This window comes from Myotis brandtii, unplaced genomic scaffold (assembly GCF_000412655.1).
Source record: "Myotis brandtii unplaced genomic scaffold, ASM41265v1 scaffold227, whole genome shotgun sequence".
Classification (NCBI taxonomy): domain Eukaryota; kingdom Metazoa; phylum Chordata; class Mammalia; order Chiroptera; family Vespertilionidae; genus Myotis; species Myotis brandtii.
In genome coordinates, this window is record NW_005358520.1 from 989,243 (window position 1) to 1,007,481 (window position 18,239).

Sequence of the window (18,239 nt, forward strand, 5' to 3'; positions counted from 1 at the left end):
CTCAGTTAATTTAATGCATCATTCATTCTCCTTTGGCTTCTTCACAGCTGCTAGATTCAGAGCTTTGAATAGGTGCTCTGGAGCAGTTATGTGATGGCCTGCACTCGGAAGGAGCCTACAGTGTAAGTCAGAAAATATTGCAAAAGTGTCTGAACATTTAATAGATGGAAATAATGAAAACTTGTTGAGTGGTTGTTGAATGATATCAATCAATACTATAGACATTGAGAGGACAGAACGTTTGCTTTGGGCTATAACAGTCAGGGAAGACTTCCTGGTGGATGTGTTCTGAGGGCCTCCGCTCTCAGAATAAGACCACTCCTCTCTCTTCTATGCCTCCATCTGCAGTTGTCAGCTGGGATTCCCAGAACTCATAATCATGGCAAGACCTTAAAAGTCAGAATCTTGCAACTGTTACCTGCTTTGGGACTATCAGCCCTAATATCATCATGTTTTTATTCCTGTGGATGTCAGTTAACACAAGAAGCCTGGGTCTCTCAAATCATCCCTTATCACCCTGGACTCTTGCTCATACAAATCATTGCTTTTCCTAACTCTGCCTCTCACACCTGGCCATCTGTAGTGCGCCATTTCATGGTAAGTCAAGTAAAATCTCCTGTGTCCTTAGCCTTTTCTTTGCTCACATTGCTCTACTTGAAATCTGGCTTTTCTGAGAACCTTGTATCCCTGGCAGCCTTTTCAAATGATGACTAAATATCTAAATGATGACTAAATGACTAAAATATCATTCAGCTTTGAATCTTGCTCTTTAGACTCTTAGATTATTATCACTATAGTGAATTCAATATCCCCATAGGTAGTCTTTTCTAGAGTCTTAGGTCTTTTACCCCTCATCTCCCGTAATTTTTATTCTCCACCCTGCCTCAGCCACTAATTCCTGCGGCTACACTGTAGGCCTAGTCATTGTCCAAAACGACACCTCCATTAATTTCAGTGTTAAGAAGTTTACCTCTGCCTGCCACCTGCATCTCTCCAGCTAACCCTGCCAGTCCTTAGACTCTATTGGATCTCTGATCCTTGACTCTGCTGCCTTTTAACTGTTTCTTGTCCCTGTTACCCTCAGTTCTCTCCTTTCCCTGCTACAGCACGTTGTCCATAATTAGCATTCCTTGGAAGCTCCTTCGATATTCTTGCTCTTCTCTCACTAAACTGTACTTGTTTGACTAATCAAATCCTGGTTAAATCCATCTCTTTCTCTTCTTGGTGCCTAAGCCTGTACAGCTGGATGTAGCTGGAAGAACACACATCTCCTGACTAGTACCACTTTAGATCATGATCACAAATCTTAGTGCTTCCAAGTATTCACACTGTGTTTCTGTAGTCCATTTTCCCTCCTGGTCTCCTACCGGTGCTTTAAAGAAACTTTATCATGGATGCAGATTACCTGAGAATCTTGTTAAAAATGCAGATTCTGATTCAGTAGGTCAGGGAGGGCTTGCGCGTCTACATTTCCAACACGTCTCCAGGTGCTGCAGTTCCTGCTGGCTCATTCGCCCCTTTGGGGGACTCCTAGAAAGTTACAGAAGAGGGAGGCTGACTTGGGCCACATGACAGGTGTTATTGATTCAGTATAGTAGAAGCAACATGTAAAAGTGATCTCACCTAGGACCTCCTCCCCCAAGGTGGGTGCACCATAGGGGGATTCTATTACAGTAGAATTGGGTAATACAGATAAATGGATCAAAATCATTCTAAGTAGAGAAATATTGTGAACATTAACAATGCTGAGCCCATTTAGAATCAGTGAATAAATCAGTTTAGGTGAGTAGGTATCTTCTAACTATATAAAAGCCTAAGCAACTGTTACGACCGGTCAACCGAACAACCAGTCGCTATGACGCGCACTGACCACCAGGGGGCAGACGCTCAATGCAGGATTTGCCCCCTGGTGGTCAGTGCGCTCCCACAGCCAACCTCCTGTGGTCCCACCCCCTGGCCAGCCAACCCCAATCAGTCCCGATTGCTGGCCAGGCTGAGGGACCCCACCCATGCACAAATTCGTGCAGTGGGCCTCTAGTTTTATATAAAGGAATAGAGGAAGATAAATCTTGAAAGATAAGTTGAGGCTAGGTTATAAAGGGTTTTGAATGCTTGACTGTCTTTTTTTTTTTTTTAATGGAAAATTGGGAGTAGGGAAGTGACTTAATCCAGTGGTTCTCAACCTTCTAGCCCTTTAAATACAGTTCCTCATGTTGTGGTGACCCCCAACCATAAAATTATTTTCGTTGCTACTTCACAACTGTAATTTTGCTACTGTTATGAATCGTCATGTAAATATCTGATATGCAGGATGGTCTTAGTCGACCCTGTGAAAGGGTCGTTCGACCGCCAAAGGGGTCGCGACCCACAGGTTGAGAACCGCTGGATCAATGTGTTACCCTCTGGCCTTTAGTTTGGCAGTGGTTACAGGAAAGAATTATAAGAGGCTATAAGCAGTGATACTAGTTAGGTTATGTGTTTCTAGAAATTGAGCCTTTGCTTCTAGGTTATCCAGTTTGTTGGTATATAAGTATTCATATAGGCTCATGATTCTTTTTATATGTGTGGCATTAGCTGTAATGTCTCTTCTTTCATTTCTAATTTTATTTGAGTCTTTTTTTAGTTTAAGGGTTTGTCAATTTTGTTTCTTTTCAATAAACCAACTCTTAGTTTTGTGGATTTTTTTCCTGTCTGTTTTCTATTGTATTTATTTCTACACTGTAATAATCATTGTCATTTTCTTTCTTTTGGTAGCTTTGGGCTTAGATTGATGTTCTTTTTCTAGTTCCTTAAGGTGAATAGTTAGGTTGTTTATTTGACATCTTTTTTTAAGGTAGACAATAAACTTCACTGTTTGTACTGCTTTTGCTGCATCTCAAGAGTTTTGGTATGTTTTCATTTTTACTTATCTTAAAGAATGTGTTATTTAATTTCCACATATTGTGAATTTTCCAGTTTTCTTGTGCTATTGATTTTTTGTTTTATTCTATTGTGGCCAGAAAAAATGCTTGGTATGTTTTAAACTTAAATTTGTTTTGTGACATACCATGACTTATCCTGGGGAAATAGGAGCTTGGAATGAATGTGTATTTTGCTGCTGTGGGGAAGAGTGATTGGCATTTGTCTATTAGGTCTATTAGGTCTGTAGTGTTATTCAAGTCCTCTGATTACTCATCGATCTGGATTTTCTATCCATTATTGGTCTTTATCTGAAAAGACAACAACTAGAGAACCATGTGGAGGATGGAGTTGCATTGCAAAGGAGATGGTTTGGGTAGCTTCATTTAGAATGAGAAGTAAAGGCAAGTTTGGAGAAGCAAAGTCTTATGAAAAACAAAATGTAATAGATAAGGTTCCCTATTCAGTGAGAAGAGGAAAAGCTGAAATCAAATATTATTGTAAAGCAATAGCAGCTTGATTTGCAAATAACCCTTTCCATAAAATTAAATGTGGGAGGGAGTGATGATTGCCTCGGGATTCCAGGTTTAAAGAGTTGTTTAGAAAAGCTGATCTGAAGACCTCCTGTAAACAATAGTAAGAAGTACGGTAATCCGGAGGCAGTTATTAGACTCTGGTCAGGTTCAGAAAAGCCTTCAAATGGGTTCTTGAGAAAGACGAGGCAAAGGCATTCAAAGGACATGCCAAGGTCGAGGAGTCATCAGAGGTCAGAGAAAGCTCAAAATGGTGTGGGGAAGTGGGAGGGAAGCTGGGAAAGTTGCCTGGGCCCACATTCTAAAGGCCCTTGTCTGCCTTACATGGGAATTTGGATTTCTTGCAAATGGCTAAAAGGGAATACAATAAGGAGTTTCTAACAAAATGAGGTAATTCTCATGGCAGTTGGAGGATGGGTCGGACGGCGTTTAGTGGTGTGATTGAGGAGGCTGGGTCAGTGTGCCGGGTAGTTGTGCAGAGCACAGGGAAGAGGGTCTAGACAAGAAGAACATCTCTCATGTAGATGTGACAAGAGTTGATGAGCAATTGGAAATACTCTTTCTTGTTTTAAAGATCACAAACAATGAGTATCTACCATCTCCCTTTGAAAGTTATGCAAAGATTGACTGTTTTTAAATTTTTATTTACTTCTTAAAAATAAGTCATACCTTTACATGGTGCAAAAGCCAAAAAATATGAAAAAGTAAAGTAAAAAAATTACTCTCATCTTTATCTCTCGTCTGCCTGGCTCTTATAAGCAACACCGCCCCCCCCCCCCCAAAAAAAAGAAAAAAGGTAAAGTTACCCATTTCTTTGTAACTTTCAGGGGAAGTAATTATGCATACTCTATTAAAAAACTGAATATAAAATAAAAAACATTTAAGCAGAATAAGAGTATGAATAAGAGATTTTAAGTTCAGAGTCATGCTGAATATATTTTATCAAGATAGAATTCTTTTAAAAAAGTCTCAGGCTACTTAGAAGAATCAAACCATAACGTATTATGTTAATAGAATGTGATATTCCTTAACACTAGTATTGATGTTGTGATGGGATAATCATAATTTTATACTGAATCAAAACGTTTAACACTGTCTTAGTGATAAGCTTCTGTAGCTTAAATCATTGTCAGATTGCCAGTGTGGAAGAAACTGATCTTCCCTAGAATATTTTGTGCCCCTGCCCTTTTCTGAACCAGAGTCAGTACAAATACATATGCAGGAGCAGATATACTGATCAGTTATATCAACTTACTAGTATAAGACCTTGGAAGTAGTTAAAACGTCTTAGACCATCTGTGCATATAATTAGCACATAATTAGGCCAATATGTATACTTTTTATTTCATATTAATGAAGGAGTCTCCTTTGCTCAGACAGTCTTATTGGCATTACCTTTATTAGTTAACTAGAGGCCCAGTGCATGAAATTCATGCATGGGGGGGTCCCCTCAGCCCAGCCTGCACCCTCTCCAATCCGGGACCCCTTGGGGGATGTCCAACTGCCGGTTTAGGCCCAATCCCTGGACCTCTGGCTCCTAATTGCTCACCTGCCTGCTGGCCTGGTCACCCCAAACTGCCCCCTGCTGCTGTCCTGGTCGCCCCTAACTGCCCCTCCCCCACCGGCCTGGTTGCCCCTCACAGTTCCCCCGCCGGCCTGGTCGCCCCATACAGCCTGCTTGTTCAGTCGTTTGGTCATCCCTCATTAACCCCCCTGCCGGCCTGGACAGAGGCAGCCATCTTGTGAGGGCGTGAGGGTTGATTTGCATATTACCTCTTTATTATATAGGAGTGTGCATCATCTATGTGCAGCATCCTTTTCCCCATTATCACAAATTGCCTTCACATTTGAGATATACTAATTAAATATTGAGTATTCTCATCTAATTTTATTTCCTTCAAATAGTACATGTAATTAAGTAGGAACAGTGGCAAGATATATTTATATATCTTCAATCAACTACATGGTGTGCATGTAATAGTATATTTTTGATTGAGGTGTTTTTGCACTGTCATCATACTGACTAGAGTCAGATTCTTTGTTGGCACATCTAGATGCTCCAACTCTGTGTGACCTAAATAGGAAACATATGGGGGCATGTGTGTTTATTTTTAACACAGGTTAAGCTTTCGGCCTAAGGGCAAATATATGAAAACTTAAGGAAGTGAGAAGAATATCTGTTTTAGAAAATAATATAGGATTAATTAAATGGTAAGGAAAGCAAACTAAAAACTATTTACTATAGAAAATATAGTATTTAAAAATTTAGTTTCTTCTAGATCCTTCATTTTTATGTTTATTTCTTTAATAATGGATTTTGCCTAATAGTGAAGTTTGAATTTGTTGGGAGACCTCTTTATCATTTATTGCTAGCCCAACTGTAAGGCTAGTTTAGAAAATGCTTCTAAATTAGCCCCTTTGGTGTGAAATAATACTCCAGAACTACTAGCAGTGTTTACTTAAACATATTTTTCACATTTAATGATTTTCATGTTTCATAGCTTTTTTAGAACCCATTTCCTCAAGTAACCTTTTTATAATTCTGTATAGCTATTCAGCAGATCAGGCAGTGAAATAGCATCTTTATATATTAATCAACAAAGATTTCTATCTTAGGCCTCACCTGAGGCATCACTCTAATACAAACTAAATAATGTGATGTTTACATTACAAGTATCACAGGCTTTAAAGCAGGAATTTTGAACCATAAGTTTACTTGAAATACTTTCACTACTTTATTTTTAGCATATTTTTTTTTAAATATATTTTATTGATTTTTTACAGAGAGGAAGGGAGAGGGCGAGAGAGTCAGAAACATCGATGAGAGAGAAACATCGATCAGCTGCCTCCTGCACACTCCCCACAGGGGATGTGCCTGCAACCAAGGTACATGCCCTTGACCGGAATCAAACCCGGGACCCTTGAGTCTGCAGGCTGATGCTCTATCCACTGAGCCAAACCGGTCAGGGCAATTTTTAGCATATTTTCTATATGTGTATGTCAGTATCAGCTAGCATAGCTTTGAAGAGATAAATTATTTTGTGAATAAGTTTTTATTGACAGTTTTTTGTTAAAAGTAACTTGTGATATGGAAAGTATGGAGCAGGGGCAGGGGGTCATTTCACTCCAATACAGTTGCAGGTTATTCAGAACGTGACCTACTTGCTGTGATTTTGAATATTGTCCCTTAAAGCACAAGCTCCTGGCTAGCTTAAAATAACAGCCTTGATAGCAGAAGCAGCACTTCTTTGTCTATTTACAAACACACAGGCAGTGCAGATTTCAGTCTGGCAGTTCCTCCAAAAATAAAGTTACTGCCTTACCTAGCAGTTCCACTCCTTGGTATGTACCCAGGGGAAATGAAAGCATGGCACACAGAAACTTGTACATGAGTTCTCCTAGCAGCATCATTCATAATAGCTAAAAAGTGGAAACCACACAAACGCCGTCATCTGATGAAAGGTCATTCTAATGTATGTCCATGCAGTGGAGCCATATGGAGCCATTGAAAGGAATGAAGTACTGATGGGTAAACAACATGGGTAAACCTGGAAAACATTGTGCTAAGTGAAAGAAGCCACTCACAAATGCTGTGTATTGTATGATTCCATTTATATGAAATACCCAAAGTATGCAAATTTATAGAGACAGAAAGTAATTTAGTGATTACTTAGTAGGAAGAAATGAGGGTGACTGATAATGGGTATAGGTTTCTTTTTGATGTGATAAAATTGTTCTAAAATTAGATTATGTTGATAATTGCACAGCTCTGTAAATGTACTAAAAACCATTGAATTGTACACATAAAATGAATGAATTGTAATGGTGTGAGTTATATCTCAAAACTGTTACATTTTTTTTAAAAAAAGAAAATCAAAGGTTGCTTTGGATTTCCTAAAGCAAAATTACTACCTAGTTACTAAGACATGATTCCTGATGTGTATATGGTATGGCAACCAGCAGTCTTAATCTTTCAAAACAAAGAGCTAGTTTTCAACTCCACTAGAGTTGCTTTTCTGTAGGAAAAAATGTACCCATTTCCTCACTCCTTCAACAGATTGGTGTTTATTGGGCCCCGACAGTGTTCTTGGTACCGGGGACTCAGTCACATTCCCGGTTCTTCCGTGCTTCACCTTCTCAGGCTCTCAGCCACCGTGTCACATCTAGCCCATCCCAGATTCCTTGGTCTGTCCCTCCTGATCGCCACGTCTCTGTTCTTAACTTGATCTCCTGACACTAGTCACATAGGACTACGTCTTCTTTCTTAGAAACTTCTTTGTTCTGTGCGCCGGCCTGTCCTGCGGCTCTTCCTGTCTCCCTGGCTACACCTTTGCAGGCTCCTCTCCTTCCTCTGCCTGCCCCTTGCACGTTGAGGTGATGCCTTACACATTTTCCTTGGGATTGAGGAGGGGCTAAGTGAATATTTGTTGAATGAACGAATGTACTTGTGTTGACGGTTTCTCAAGAGATTTGACTATAATTGGGCCATATGTTAACTGAAGAAATTGCAATATATCACACCTGATCGTGGTCCATGTTTCTCTTAAACCACCTGGCTACATATTTGCAGTGAAAAAATGCAAGCTCATTATTCAGCTTTTGAGTTTATGAGATTCAGGTAGCTTTTTGTAAGTTCTCTGTTTATAACAGGTAATTATGAAGGTAATTTTAAAAAGTATGCATTATTCCAAATTATTATTCCAGTTCAACTATTTACAGAAACCTTATAGGATAGTTGTCTAGCCTTAATCAAATAATACCTTATTTAGAGGAACAATTTAAATATATGCTGAAGTATATACTCTGAAGTTTAGAAGAGGGAGAAAATTAATACATAATGAAACTGTGTTATGCCAGGCACTGCCTTGTGTGTCTGCCTCCATTGTATATTTTCATTTCCCAGCAACTCTGGGAGGTAAATATTCTTAGTTATTGTGTAGAGAGGAGGAAACCGAGGTTAAGGGAAGTGGAATCAGTTTTATGCTGCAACATACCCAGCTACTAAAATTCAGAACTAGAGCTCTGTCAGCCTTTTCATGCATCTGTTCTTTCCATGCATCTCATCTAAACGATACTGAAGATATAAACGGGACGGAGGCTAAATATAGAAATCAGTGGTGCAGTGAATGTAGTCAATCTAAACGGTTAAAAGTTATCTGTCTTTTCTCCCCAGGCAGTGGTTTGGCAGAAAACGAGAGCATCCGATCATAAGATGGCTCTCCTGTCTGTCCTGGGGACTGCTGTCATGGGCAACATGGAGCCCTTTCAGTACCACTCGGAGGAAGCTCAGGTACACACAGAAATGGTCTTTAAAAGTCTCATCGCCAAGGAAACTGTTACATGATTTCCCAATTGCAGGTTTGAGGGGCAGGAGCCTTTAACTATTGTATTTACATTAATTTAAAATTTTTTTTAGCCCTAACTGGTTTGGCTCACTGGGTAGAGCTTTGGCCTGCGGACTGAAGGGTCCCAGGTTCGATTCCGGTCAAGGGCATGTACCTTGGTTTCGGGCACATCCCCAGTAGGGGGCGTGCAGGGGGTAGCTGATTGATGTTTCTCTCTCATCGATGTTTCTAACTCTCTATCCCTCTCTGTAAAAAATCAATAAAATATATTTAAAAAAAATTTTTTTTAATCTAGGATGCCATCTATTTACTTTCCACTATGAAAGAAAAAGACTTTTAACTCTTACTTTTTTTTTCCTTTCTTGTTCTAAATATATACTCCAACTTCCTTTTCTTTTTTATAAAATATATGTTATTAATTTTTTACAGAGAGGAAGGGAGAGGAATAGAGAGTTAGAAACATCGATGAGAGAGAAACATTGATCAGCTGCTTCCTGCACACTTCCTACTGGGGATGTGCCCACAACCAAGGTACATGCCCTTAACCGGAATCAAACCTAGGACCTTTCAGTCCACGGGCCGACGCTGTATCCACTGAGCCAAACCAGTTAGGGCTCCAACTTCCTTTTTTTGATCTATCACCCTCAGTCAGTGTTGCTTGAGTTCCTATTATATTGGATGTGGTTATTAACACCCCACTCTTATTTCTGCTTGCCCTTTCCTCTCAGTCATGTCAACTCTACTTTTACATTACCAAGTTTAATTTTCATATATAACCACTAGAAGCCCAGCGCGCAAAATTGCACAGCCCCGCCCACCCGCGGGCGCCTTGCCACACTCGCAGCCCTGTCCACCCGCGCTGGTCTTTGTTTGTTACAGTGTTAGGGCCACAGGCCTTTTATAATATAGATTTCTTAAGTCTTCCATAGTTTGTTTAAAGATTGATTATGAAAGTTGAAACTATATATGGGGTATACAGCACTATATAAATAATCTTCATTACAGTCCCTCTGTAGGGATCTAGTTTTATGTCTCCCTATGCCATGCATAGAGAATATTCCCATTGTCCCAATTAAATGGCATCTCTTTGTTTCTTTCCCCATCAATTACATGAAATTTGTCATGTTTTTCTTTGCCTCCTATATGGACTAACTTATTTTTTATTTTTCTGGGCTTTTCAAAAGTTTTTCTTTCTTTTCTTTTTTTAGTGAAGAAACTTACTTTATTATGTCAGCAATAAAATCTTTCAGTTTTCTAGCTATTACTGGTAACCCATTTCATTCCATTCTTTTTGCACTCATTGTTCCCAGACTCACTTATTTCATATTTGGATTGTTCCAGGCATTCTCATCCTGGGCTTTCTTTTCATAGGAGTACTCGCTATTTCAACTATTTCTGGTGTCCCATGCCTTCCTCTTTTTTGGAATTCATTGTTGTTTCTCTGATATGCATCTTTAAATATCTTTCGCAGAGGTAAACTTTCATGTCTAAGTGACTTTATTTTTCACTTTCTCTTGTTGATACTCTGGTGGACATAAAATTCTAGATTAAATAATTTTTCTTTAGAGCTTTGATGACATTGAATATCTTTGTCCATTGTTGCTGATGGGAAGATTAATATATTACAATTCTTTCTTTCTAGGGCGAGGCAATGTGTTTTTCTACCTGAAAATTTTAGGCTCTTTCCTTCATCTTTCTTCTTAAATTTTATGAGGATATGTGTAGGTGTGTGTCTTTTATTATACATTTGCTTAATATGCTGAGCTGTTGGTGTGAGACCTGAATCTGAAGACTTTTTTTTTTCCCCCCTGGCTTTGGGTTATGTTCTTTGATATTTTTTCTGTGTTTTTTGTTGTTGTTGTTGTTTTTAATGAAAGCTCCCTATTGTTGATTAGGACCTTTTATTTTTCTTTTGTTTTTGTTTTTGTTTTTTTTTTCAAGTTTTTCGTCTTCCTTTTTTTCTGTAAGTTTTTGGAGATCTCTCTGATTCTTTTACCCTATCTACTGAATTTTTTTCTTATTCTGAAAGTGCTATGTTTAATTTCTAAGAGCATTTTAAAGTTGTGTTGCTTCTTAGTAACTTATTTTATGGATACAAAATCTTGAATCTTTCTGAAGATTATAACTTTTTGTCTTTTAATTATTTGTTCCTTAAATAATCTTTTTTCTTAGGAGGTCAGTTTCATTTTGCTTATTAGGTTCTTTTTTTTCCAAGCCTCTCATTTTTTCGCTCTCTTTTCCCCTGAATAGCAAGTCTAATTGGGAACTTGGTATTTGTGGCTGTCAGGCTCCACTTCAGTGTTAAGTTATGAAGATCCTGATCCTGTTCCTGGAGTCTGGGGGGATCACAGTTCATTAGGGGTTGGGGCTTCCTCTGCACCATGCTCACTGCCTTGGGAAATTCAGTTTATCTCCCTCCATCCCTTCCTCCTCCTCCTCCCCCTCCTCCTTCTCCTCCTTCTCCTCCTCCTTCTCTTCCTCCTCCGCCCCCCCTTTCTTAGCACTAACTTAAATTGTAATTGGTTTATGGAAGATTGTCCTTATTCATTTCCTTTAAGAAGAGCTCTTTTGTTGTTCTTGTGTGTCTGCTGACTAAGCCTGAAGGTTTTCTGTTCTACTGGACAGTTGGCTTCTGGGTTCTGCTCTTCCCTCTTTTCATAATTTGTGGGAATCTCTTTTCTACTCCTGGTTCCCCTCTTATTCTCTTTGCAGTGCTGAGTTTTTAATTATTATTGTTTTAGTAGAGTCTTGGATGGGAACTTGTGCTCACTTAATGCCTTAAGAGTTCTCTCTGCCCCAGAAAGGAGTCAGGCCAGCCTTAGTGGCCAGCTGCCGTGCCTGGAGAATGGCCATGATCTGACATGGATCCTGTTTTTCAGAACTCACTTGGTTTCAACACACCCAAATGCCACCTGAGACTGGTCATGGTGGCTGACTTGGGATAGTCAGGGTATTGTCTAAATTCCCGTAGGTTCCTGGGGCTTCATGGGACTTTATTGCCTACACTGGTAACTCGGGAAGCGTGTGACAGGAGGTCCTTGCTTGATGCCTGTGGTATTGTGCTCTAGAAATTCTAACTGCCATAGGCTGGTCTGAAGACCAGCGGCATTGGCATCACCTGGGAGCTAATTGTTAGAAACGAAGAATCAGTCCTCATTCCAGACACAATGAATCAGAGTCTGAATTTGAACAAGGTCTCCAGGTGCGCATTGAAGTGTGAAAAGTGCTGACATAGACCTTGACCAGGTATGGTTCTATGTGTTGATGGGACTGTCTCATGAGCCAGTTCTGCAGTTGGGAGTTTTTTCCTCTGATGTATATCGAGATGTGTTGCCAGATCCATGCTTGCCTATTGATTTTTTAAAAAATCTTTTCTTGAGATAGAATTTCCTAAGGGCTGTTGGTAATCTATGAGAGATACCAAAACTTTTGATGCACCTTCATGTGGGTATGTTGGCATTGAGGCATGGGAGAATTCGGAAAACGTGTTGCTGAGTGGCTCCAGTCCCACAGGCTATCAGAATGATAAACTTGTTGAGTGTGTCTCTGGTGAGAGTAATCTAAGTACCGTCTTCTGTCGAGGCGGGTATTCTCTTACGTTGCTAGCAGCCACCCATCACCCTTGCATGCTTTCTGGGGCTCGTAAGGAGAGTTATTTTAGATCAGAGTTTCTTCAACACCTTCGCATTTCTGGCCAAAGGCAATCTTAAGTTTGTTTGCCAACTACTAGTAGTTGCCCCCTCACTGCATTTTTGTCCTCATCACATACCTTTACATTGTGAAACTTGGTCATCAATGCTCCTCCCTGGACTTGGCTGGTAGATGGCCACTGGGAGCCTGGGGTGTAGAGCATCTTTATGTATCTCTTCCCTGAATGTTAAAGGTCGGTTTTCTTTGCACAGGAGCTCCACTTGGGAAGAATCTCGAATTATCGGCGGTGGCCCCAGTTACACCACTGCTGTGGGACCATTGGTTAGGTGTTTCCCTGTGTGGTTTTCTTGGCTTCATGGAGCTCCTCCAGTTCTGTTTTGGGGTTTTTTGACATCTGTCTTCTAGTTGATATTATTTTTAGAATTCAGAATTTATTCATTTTTCTATTCTCTTCTAAACTTAATTTATAGCTATTAGTTTTGATTTCTTTATCTTCTGGGTTATTATAGAATGGATTTTTTTTCCGTTACTCTTTTAAAAGCATGGTTCACATAGTAACGTCAAAGTCCTTTTCATATTGCTTTATCATTTCTACTTTCCTGAGAGAATATTCTCATTCCCTGCTGTTTTAGGTGCTTTGAAATTTTAATTTGCAAAATCACCTTGAATGCACATTTGTCATTTTTGTTGTTTAGATTTTTTCCCTCTTTCCCTTTCTCTCCCTCCTCATACTTTGGCAGATACTATCCCCCTCCCAGCCCCATTCAGAATGAGGTGTTATAATTAGTCGTTACTGCCTTTCATCCTGCCGCGATTTTAGGGACCCTTTTCCTAGCGGATTGGGCTCAGCCTTGTTTTTGGTTTGGAGTTGTGTGTGCTCTTTCTGTGACCCTTGCAAACAGCCACACGCAGTCTTTTAAAGCATTTTGGGGGGCTGGGTTGGAGGGAGGATATCACAGCCACCCATTTAAGTTGGAAAGACTGGTTTCAATTCCATGTTTTTATGGGTGTGTTCTCTCTCCTTATTTCCATACAGAATTTAATTTCCAGCTAACATAGCTGCTTTCTGATCCTAGAGCACATAGGGCTCTTGACTTCAGCCATTACGCCCTGTTTTGTTTTTCACACATAACATCTTTATGCTTGTCATTTTAAAAAATGGTTAGGTCTTTTGAAATTATTGTAAAAACTAATTTTATCTCTCTGTGTCATCTATTTATAGTTGGGATGAGGGAGCAGGAAATTTCTACATGACTTATCCCATTATCCTGACCAAAGAAAGTACTTAAAGTATTACTTTAGGAACATAACTCCATGGTGTTCTAGAAGTTTACTGAAATGGGAGAAGGACAAGTGTTAGGAAACCAGTTACTGTTATTTCAACAGAATTGGGGTGGAAGAGAAGAGATGGGTTTGACAGATTGGGTAGGTAGCAGGGCTCTTTATCTAATGTTTTATTTTGTTGCACTGATTTGGTCTCGTATAGACATTATTTTTCCATGAACTAGCTTCATTTTCACTTTTTATAGTATTTTATAAAACTTTGCTGTTTGATTTTACTCTTTCCATATAACTTAAATGTAGTTTGTTAGTTCTTAAGATTATCCTAAGCCATTTTTAAAAGCTCAGTATTTTGGAAGTAATAGTGATTATTCAGTGGCCAATCAAGATGGTATGAAAGGAAAACACTAGCAGTATTAACAATTTCTTCTTCATTTGAGTCTTCATAATTACCTATCTGGGGCAGACTTTTTTTTAATCCACAAACTTAGTAAGTCTTTTAGAGACTAAATAGGCTGTCCCTGATGCTCAGCAGGTGCTTTAAGAAGGGTCTCATGTTACCTGTTTAATTATACAACCATTGCTAAGTGCTGTGAAGTTTTACAGTTAATTAAGTAGTATCATTTTGTAATGGATTATCCAGCTTTACTAATTTACTTTTTAAGATTGGCACAATTTGGCACTGTGACAATAATGCACTTAGCGTTCTAAAATTGGTAATGTGTCTTCCTTAAACATTTATTTCCAAGGGCAGCAATAGCCATAGACATAGGTGGCGGCCTACAGGCTATGTTGTTAAGGAGCCTCATGGTTTCTGGGTAACTGAAAATAGCAACCCCACAGATTCTCTGACTTTTCTAAACCTAAACTGAAACTTTACTATTATTTAACAGGTTAATAACACATTTGGTTCTGCTTGTTTCAGGTAGATTATAGGCCTGTATTTTAAATAACTTGACCAAGGTGACAGCTAGTAGTGGAGCTGGAATTTAAATCATGTCAGTCTGGCTGTAAACTGTATTCTTAAAGATTATATTATCTTTAAAGGTAAAAGTGGGAGCATTGTCCTTGCCTCCTGTTCCCTCAGTGTCTCTCTTCTCAGTGGTAATTGTTTCTAGGATCTTTCTTCATTTTCTTCCTTCTCTTTATATTTGTGAAATAGAGAAAGAATGCATAAAAATAATGAATAAATCATTGGTTTGTTTGTAAAAGAGTTCTCTAAATGAAAAATAAGATAAAATACAACACTGTAATCAATGTCAAAGGGCAAGATATTTTTTAAACTTTATTTTTACTGTTGACACTATTATAGGTGGCCCCATTCCCCTCCCCCCCCTCGCCCCCGCCTTGCCCAACTTCACCAAGCCCATCTAGCCCATAGGACAGGGGTGGGCAAACTTTTTGACTCGAGGGCCACAATGGGTTCTTAAACTGGACCGGAGGGCCGGAACAAAAGCATGGATGGAGTGTTTGTGTGAACTAATATAAATTCAAAGTAAACATCATTACATAAAAGGGTACGGTCTTTTTTTTTTTTAGTTTTATTCATTTCAAATGGGCCGGATCCGGCCCGCGGGCCGTAGTTTGCCCACGGCTGCCATAGGAGGTAGCTAAACACTTCATCCAAGTCCCAGACAATAGCCTTCAAGAGTCAAACACTTTGAATGTCCCAGTTTTGAGCCTCCCTTCCTCCCCTCCCCCCAGAAAAAAGAGGGCCCCTTAAAGTCACTGCTAGGTGTACCCAGCGACCCTCTAGGACCAAGTTCGGCAGTGTGTCCTTGCCCGCAGTCGGAGGCAGAAGTTGGAGTCTGGACCCTGCACTCCCCAGGCCGGTGCTGTAACAATAGGAGTGCTCTTCCCTGGGAAGGTGGTGCGGGCTCTCCCAGACGGACCGCATTCCCACCCATTTTCACCACCAGATGCTGTGGGGCCCTCTTCCTGATGTTGCTGTTGGTGGGGATCTGCCACCACACTCCTCAGAGAGGGAGTTTTATAGCCACCAGCACATCTGAGTGGGGGCCAGCCTTTTCTGAGTCTCTGCCCTTCTTACCAGTCTCTGCATGGCTTCTTCTGTAAAGTCTTGGTTATTACATTTCAGGTTAGCTAGCCTTCAGTTGGTTATTCAGGTTGATTGCTTTATAATTCAGCTATAAATCCAGTTTGGGCTGGGAGCAGGTTGGTGTAGCTTCCATGAATTCTGCAGCCATCTTGGAATCCAAAGAGCAAGAGATTTTTAACTCAGAAATAAAACCCAATCAGATTGGCTTTATAGCATACTCTGAATAAATATAGAAACAGCCACTTCTTTATAGGAAAAGGTGGCTGAAAGACAAGGACAAACAGCCAGAGGAAAGTCACAATATGGGGAAAGAAAAATTTAAATTTGCATATTAGGGTTTTATTATATAGGATAAGGAAAAGGAGAATTTAAAGTTGAGCAGAGAGAGCAGTATTTATGTCTGTGGCAGTAAAATATATGCCCATTCATGAAGCTTTTATGAATGCCAATTTTTCCTTAACATAGAATTGCAGAAAGAGAGAGTTAGAGGCAGAGAACACCAATTTAACATGCATCCAATATTTTATTTAAAGTTAATGCTCAAGACATGGTTACCAGACCATAAGATGAAAATGTATTTATGTTTTGATAACTTGTAATATATAGTATGTAGCCAGACCTATGGAACCACACTTATTGTTACATTGCATATTAATTCTATAATTACAATTATAGATTTATCTAAGTGGATTTCTTCCAAAGCATGATGCAGACCACTCTTCCACAAGTCTTTCAACCCCAGAAAGGAGTTTCATCTTTATAAACAGTCGACCAATACACCAAAAAGACATATTAAAGGTAATCTGTTTAAGAAAAAAAGCATTGCTTCTATCAGAAATGAAAACTAGCTCTGTCATTTGTCAACTTGTTACAAGGGTTACTGCTAATACTTTATTCTGAAACTAGAGGCCCAGGGCACTAAATTCGTATACGGGAGCGGGGGGACGTCGGGCCTAAACCAGCAGTCGGACATCCCTCTTGCAATCCGGGACGCTGCATGCACCAGTGACCGTACTTTTCATACAGGTGAAAGGCATCTTGCTGTTGTATGGGCAGCTACATTTTTTTGCCCTGATTATAAAAAGTAATACATAACATGATCCTTCTGAGGCAGTAGTACCATTTTCCCCATCTTATGGGTGGAAAAACTGAAGCAGAGAGAAGTTAAGTAATTGGCTTTGTCACACAGTTATAAGTGTCAGAATCAGGGCTGACCACAAAATGTGCAGGCCAGAGTCCATGCATGTCATTGTTGCATCATCCTGTTTTTTCAGTGTTAGAGTAGCCTTGCCAGGTTTTAATTTTTAAATCTAAGAGACAGTTCCCAATATAAAGGGTAGAGTCCCTAGGCCTGGCCGGCGATCGAGGCCAACTGTGGGCAACCGGTGGGCAGGGCAATCGGGGCCTCCTGCTGGCACCCGCCTTGGCTGGCGACCTGGCACCACATCATAGCAACCGGACGTTCTGCTGTTCACTCGATTTGCATATAGGGTTTTATTATATAGGATAAGGAAAAGGAGAAAGATATACAATAATATTTATTAAATATTTTTCTAGGTACCTTACATATGATGTCTGATTGAGTCTTTACAACTATGTGATATATTATTTTCTTTTTATTTTTGATGAAAAAAAAATTGAAATGTTAGTCACTTTTTTTGGTTTCGTAGCCAGGAAGTAACAGAGTTTGGATTTGAACTCTGGACTTTGACGCTGTGGAGATACACACACACACACACACACACACACACACACACATATATCTATATATATAATTACTATTTTTTTAGCTGATTTCAGAGAGGGAGGGAGAGGGAGAGAGAGATAGAAACATCAATGATGAGAGAGGATCATTGACCGGCTGCTTCCTGCACACGCCACACTAGGGATGGAGCCTGCCACCTGGGCATGTGCCCTGACTGGGAATTGAACTGTGACCCCTTGGTTCGTAGGTTGATGATCTTTAACTATGAAGCCAGTTGCCTTGGATGTTTGTACTGCTTAATGAATGCTTGTACTTCATTCCCATAGGTTCAAGGCCTCTAAGTGAGTGTTACCATTTAGATATTGATTTTGCTGATAAGCAGTTACATCCACTCAGTTTAATATTCTTCTTTTGGTGGTATTTTATGGATGGCAATATTTATTTATATGGGTTTTTTTTGTCTTATTCATTACATATATTTCTAGCTAATCCGACGTTATTACAATCTGAAGTGCCTAAAGGAATCTACTCGTTTGTATCCCATTTTCTTTCTGAAAATTGATGTTCCTACAGCTAACGTGGATGTAAATTTAACACCGGATAAAAGTCAAGTATTATTACAGAATAAGGTAAACTTTTTTTAGATAAATTTTTGAATTTATGTTATTTATAAACTTATACTGTCCTTACCATTTTTGTGTGACAAAGGAGATTTGCTTGTTTATACCTATTTTTAACTATTATTTTAAATCTTGTCTATTTAATTT

At 39.5% G+C, this 18,239-nt stretch overlaps 1 protein-coding gene across 4 annotated transcripts in view; it reads left to right on the forward strand.

Annotated features, from left to right (window-relative positions):
- PMS1 (PMS1 homolog 1, mismatch repair system component) overlaps positions 1–18,239 on the forward strand; it is a 62,681-nt gene that overhangs the window by 23,062 nt on the left and 21,380 nt on the right. For 3 of the 4 annotated variants that reach the window (XR_001362131.1, XM_005866277.2, XM_005866281.2), the window contains exons 6-8: positions 8,605–8,721; positions 16,443–16,565; positions 17,958–18,101. Coding sequence is in view for 3 of the 4 variants with exons in the window: in XM_005866277.2 (XP_005866339.1) it covers positions 8,605–8,721; positions 16,443–16,565; positions 17,958–18,101 (384 nt within the window). In the remaining variant the exon portion in view is untranslated. The remainder of the gene's footprint in view (positions 1–8,604; positions 8,722–16,442; positions 16,566–17,957; positions 18,102–18,239) is intronic. The other variant, XM_005866280.2, reaches the window with a different exon arrangement.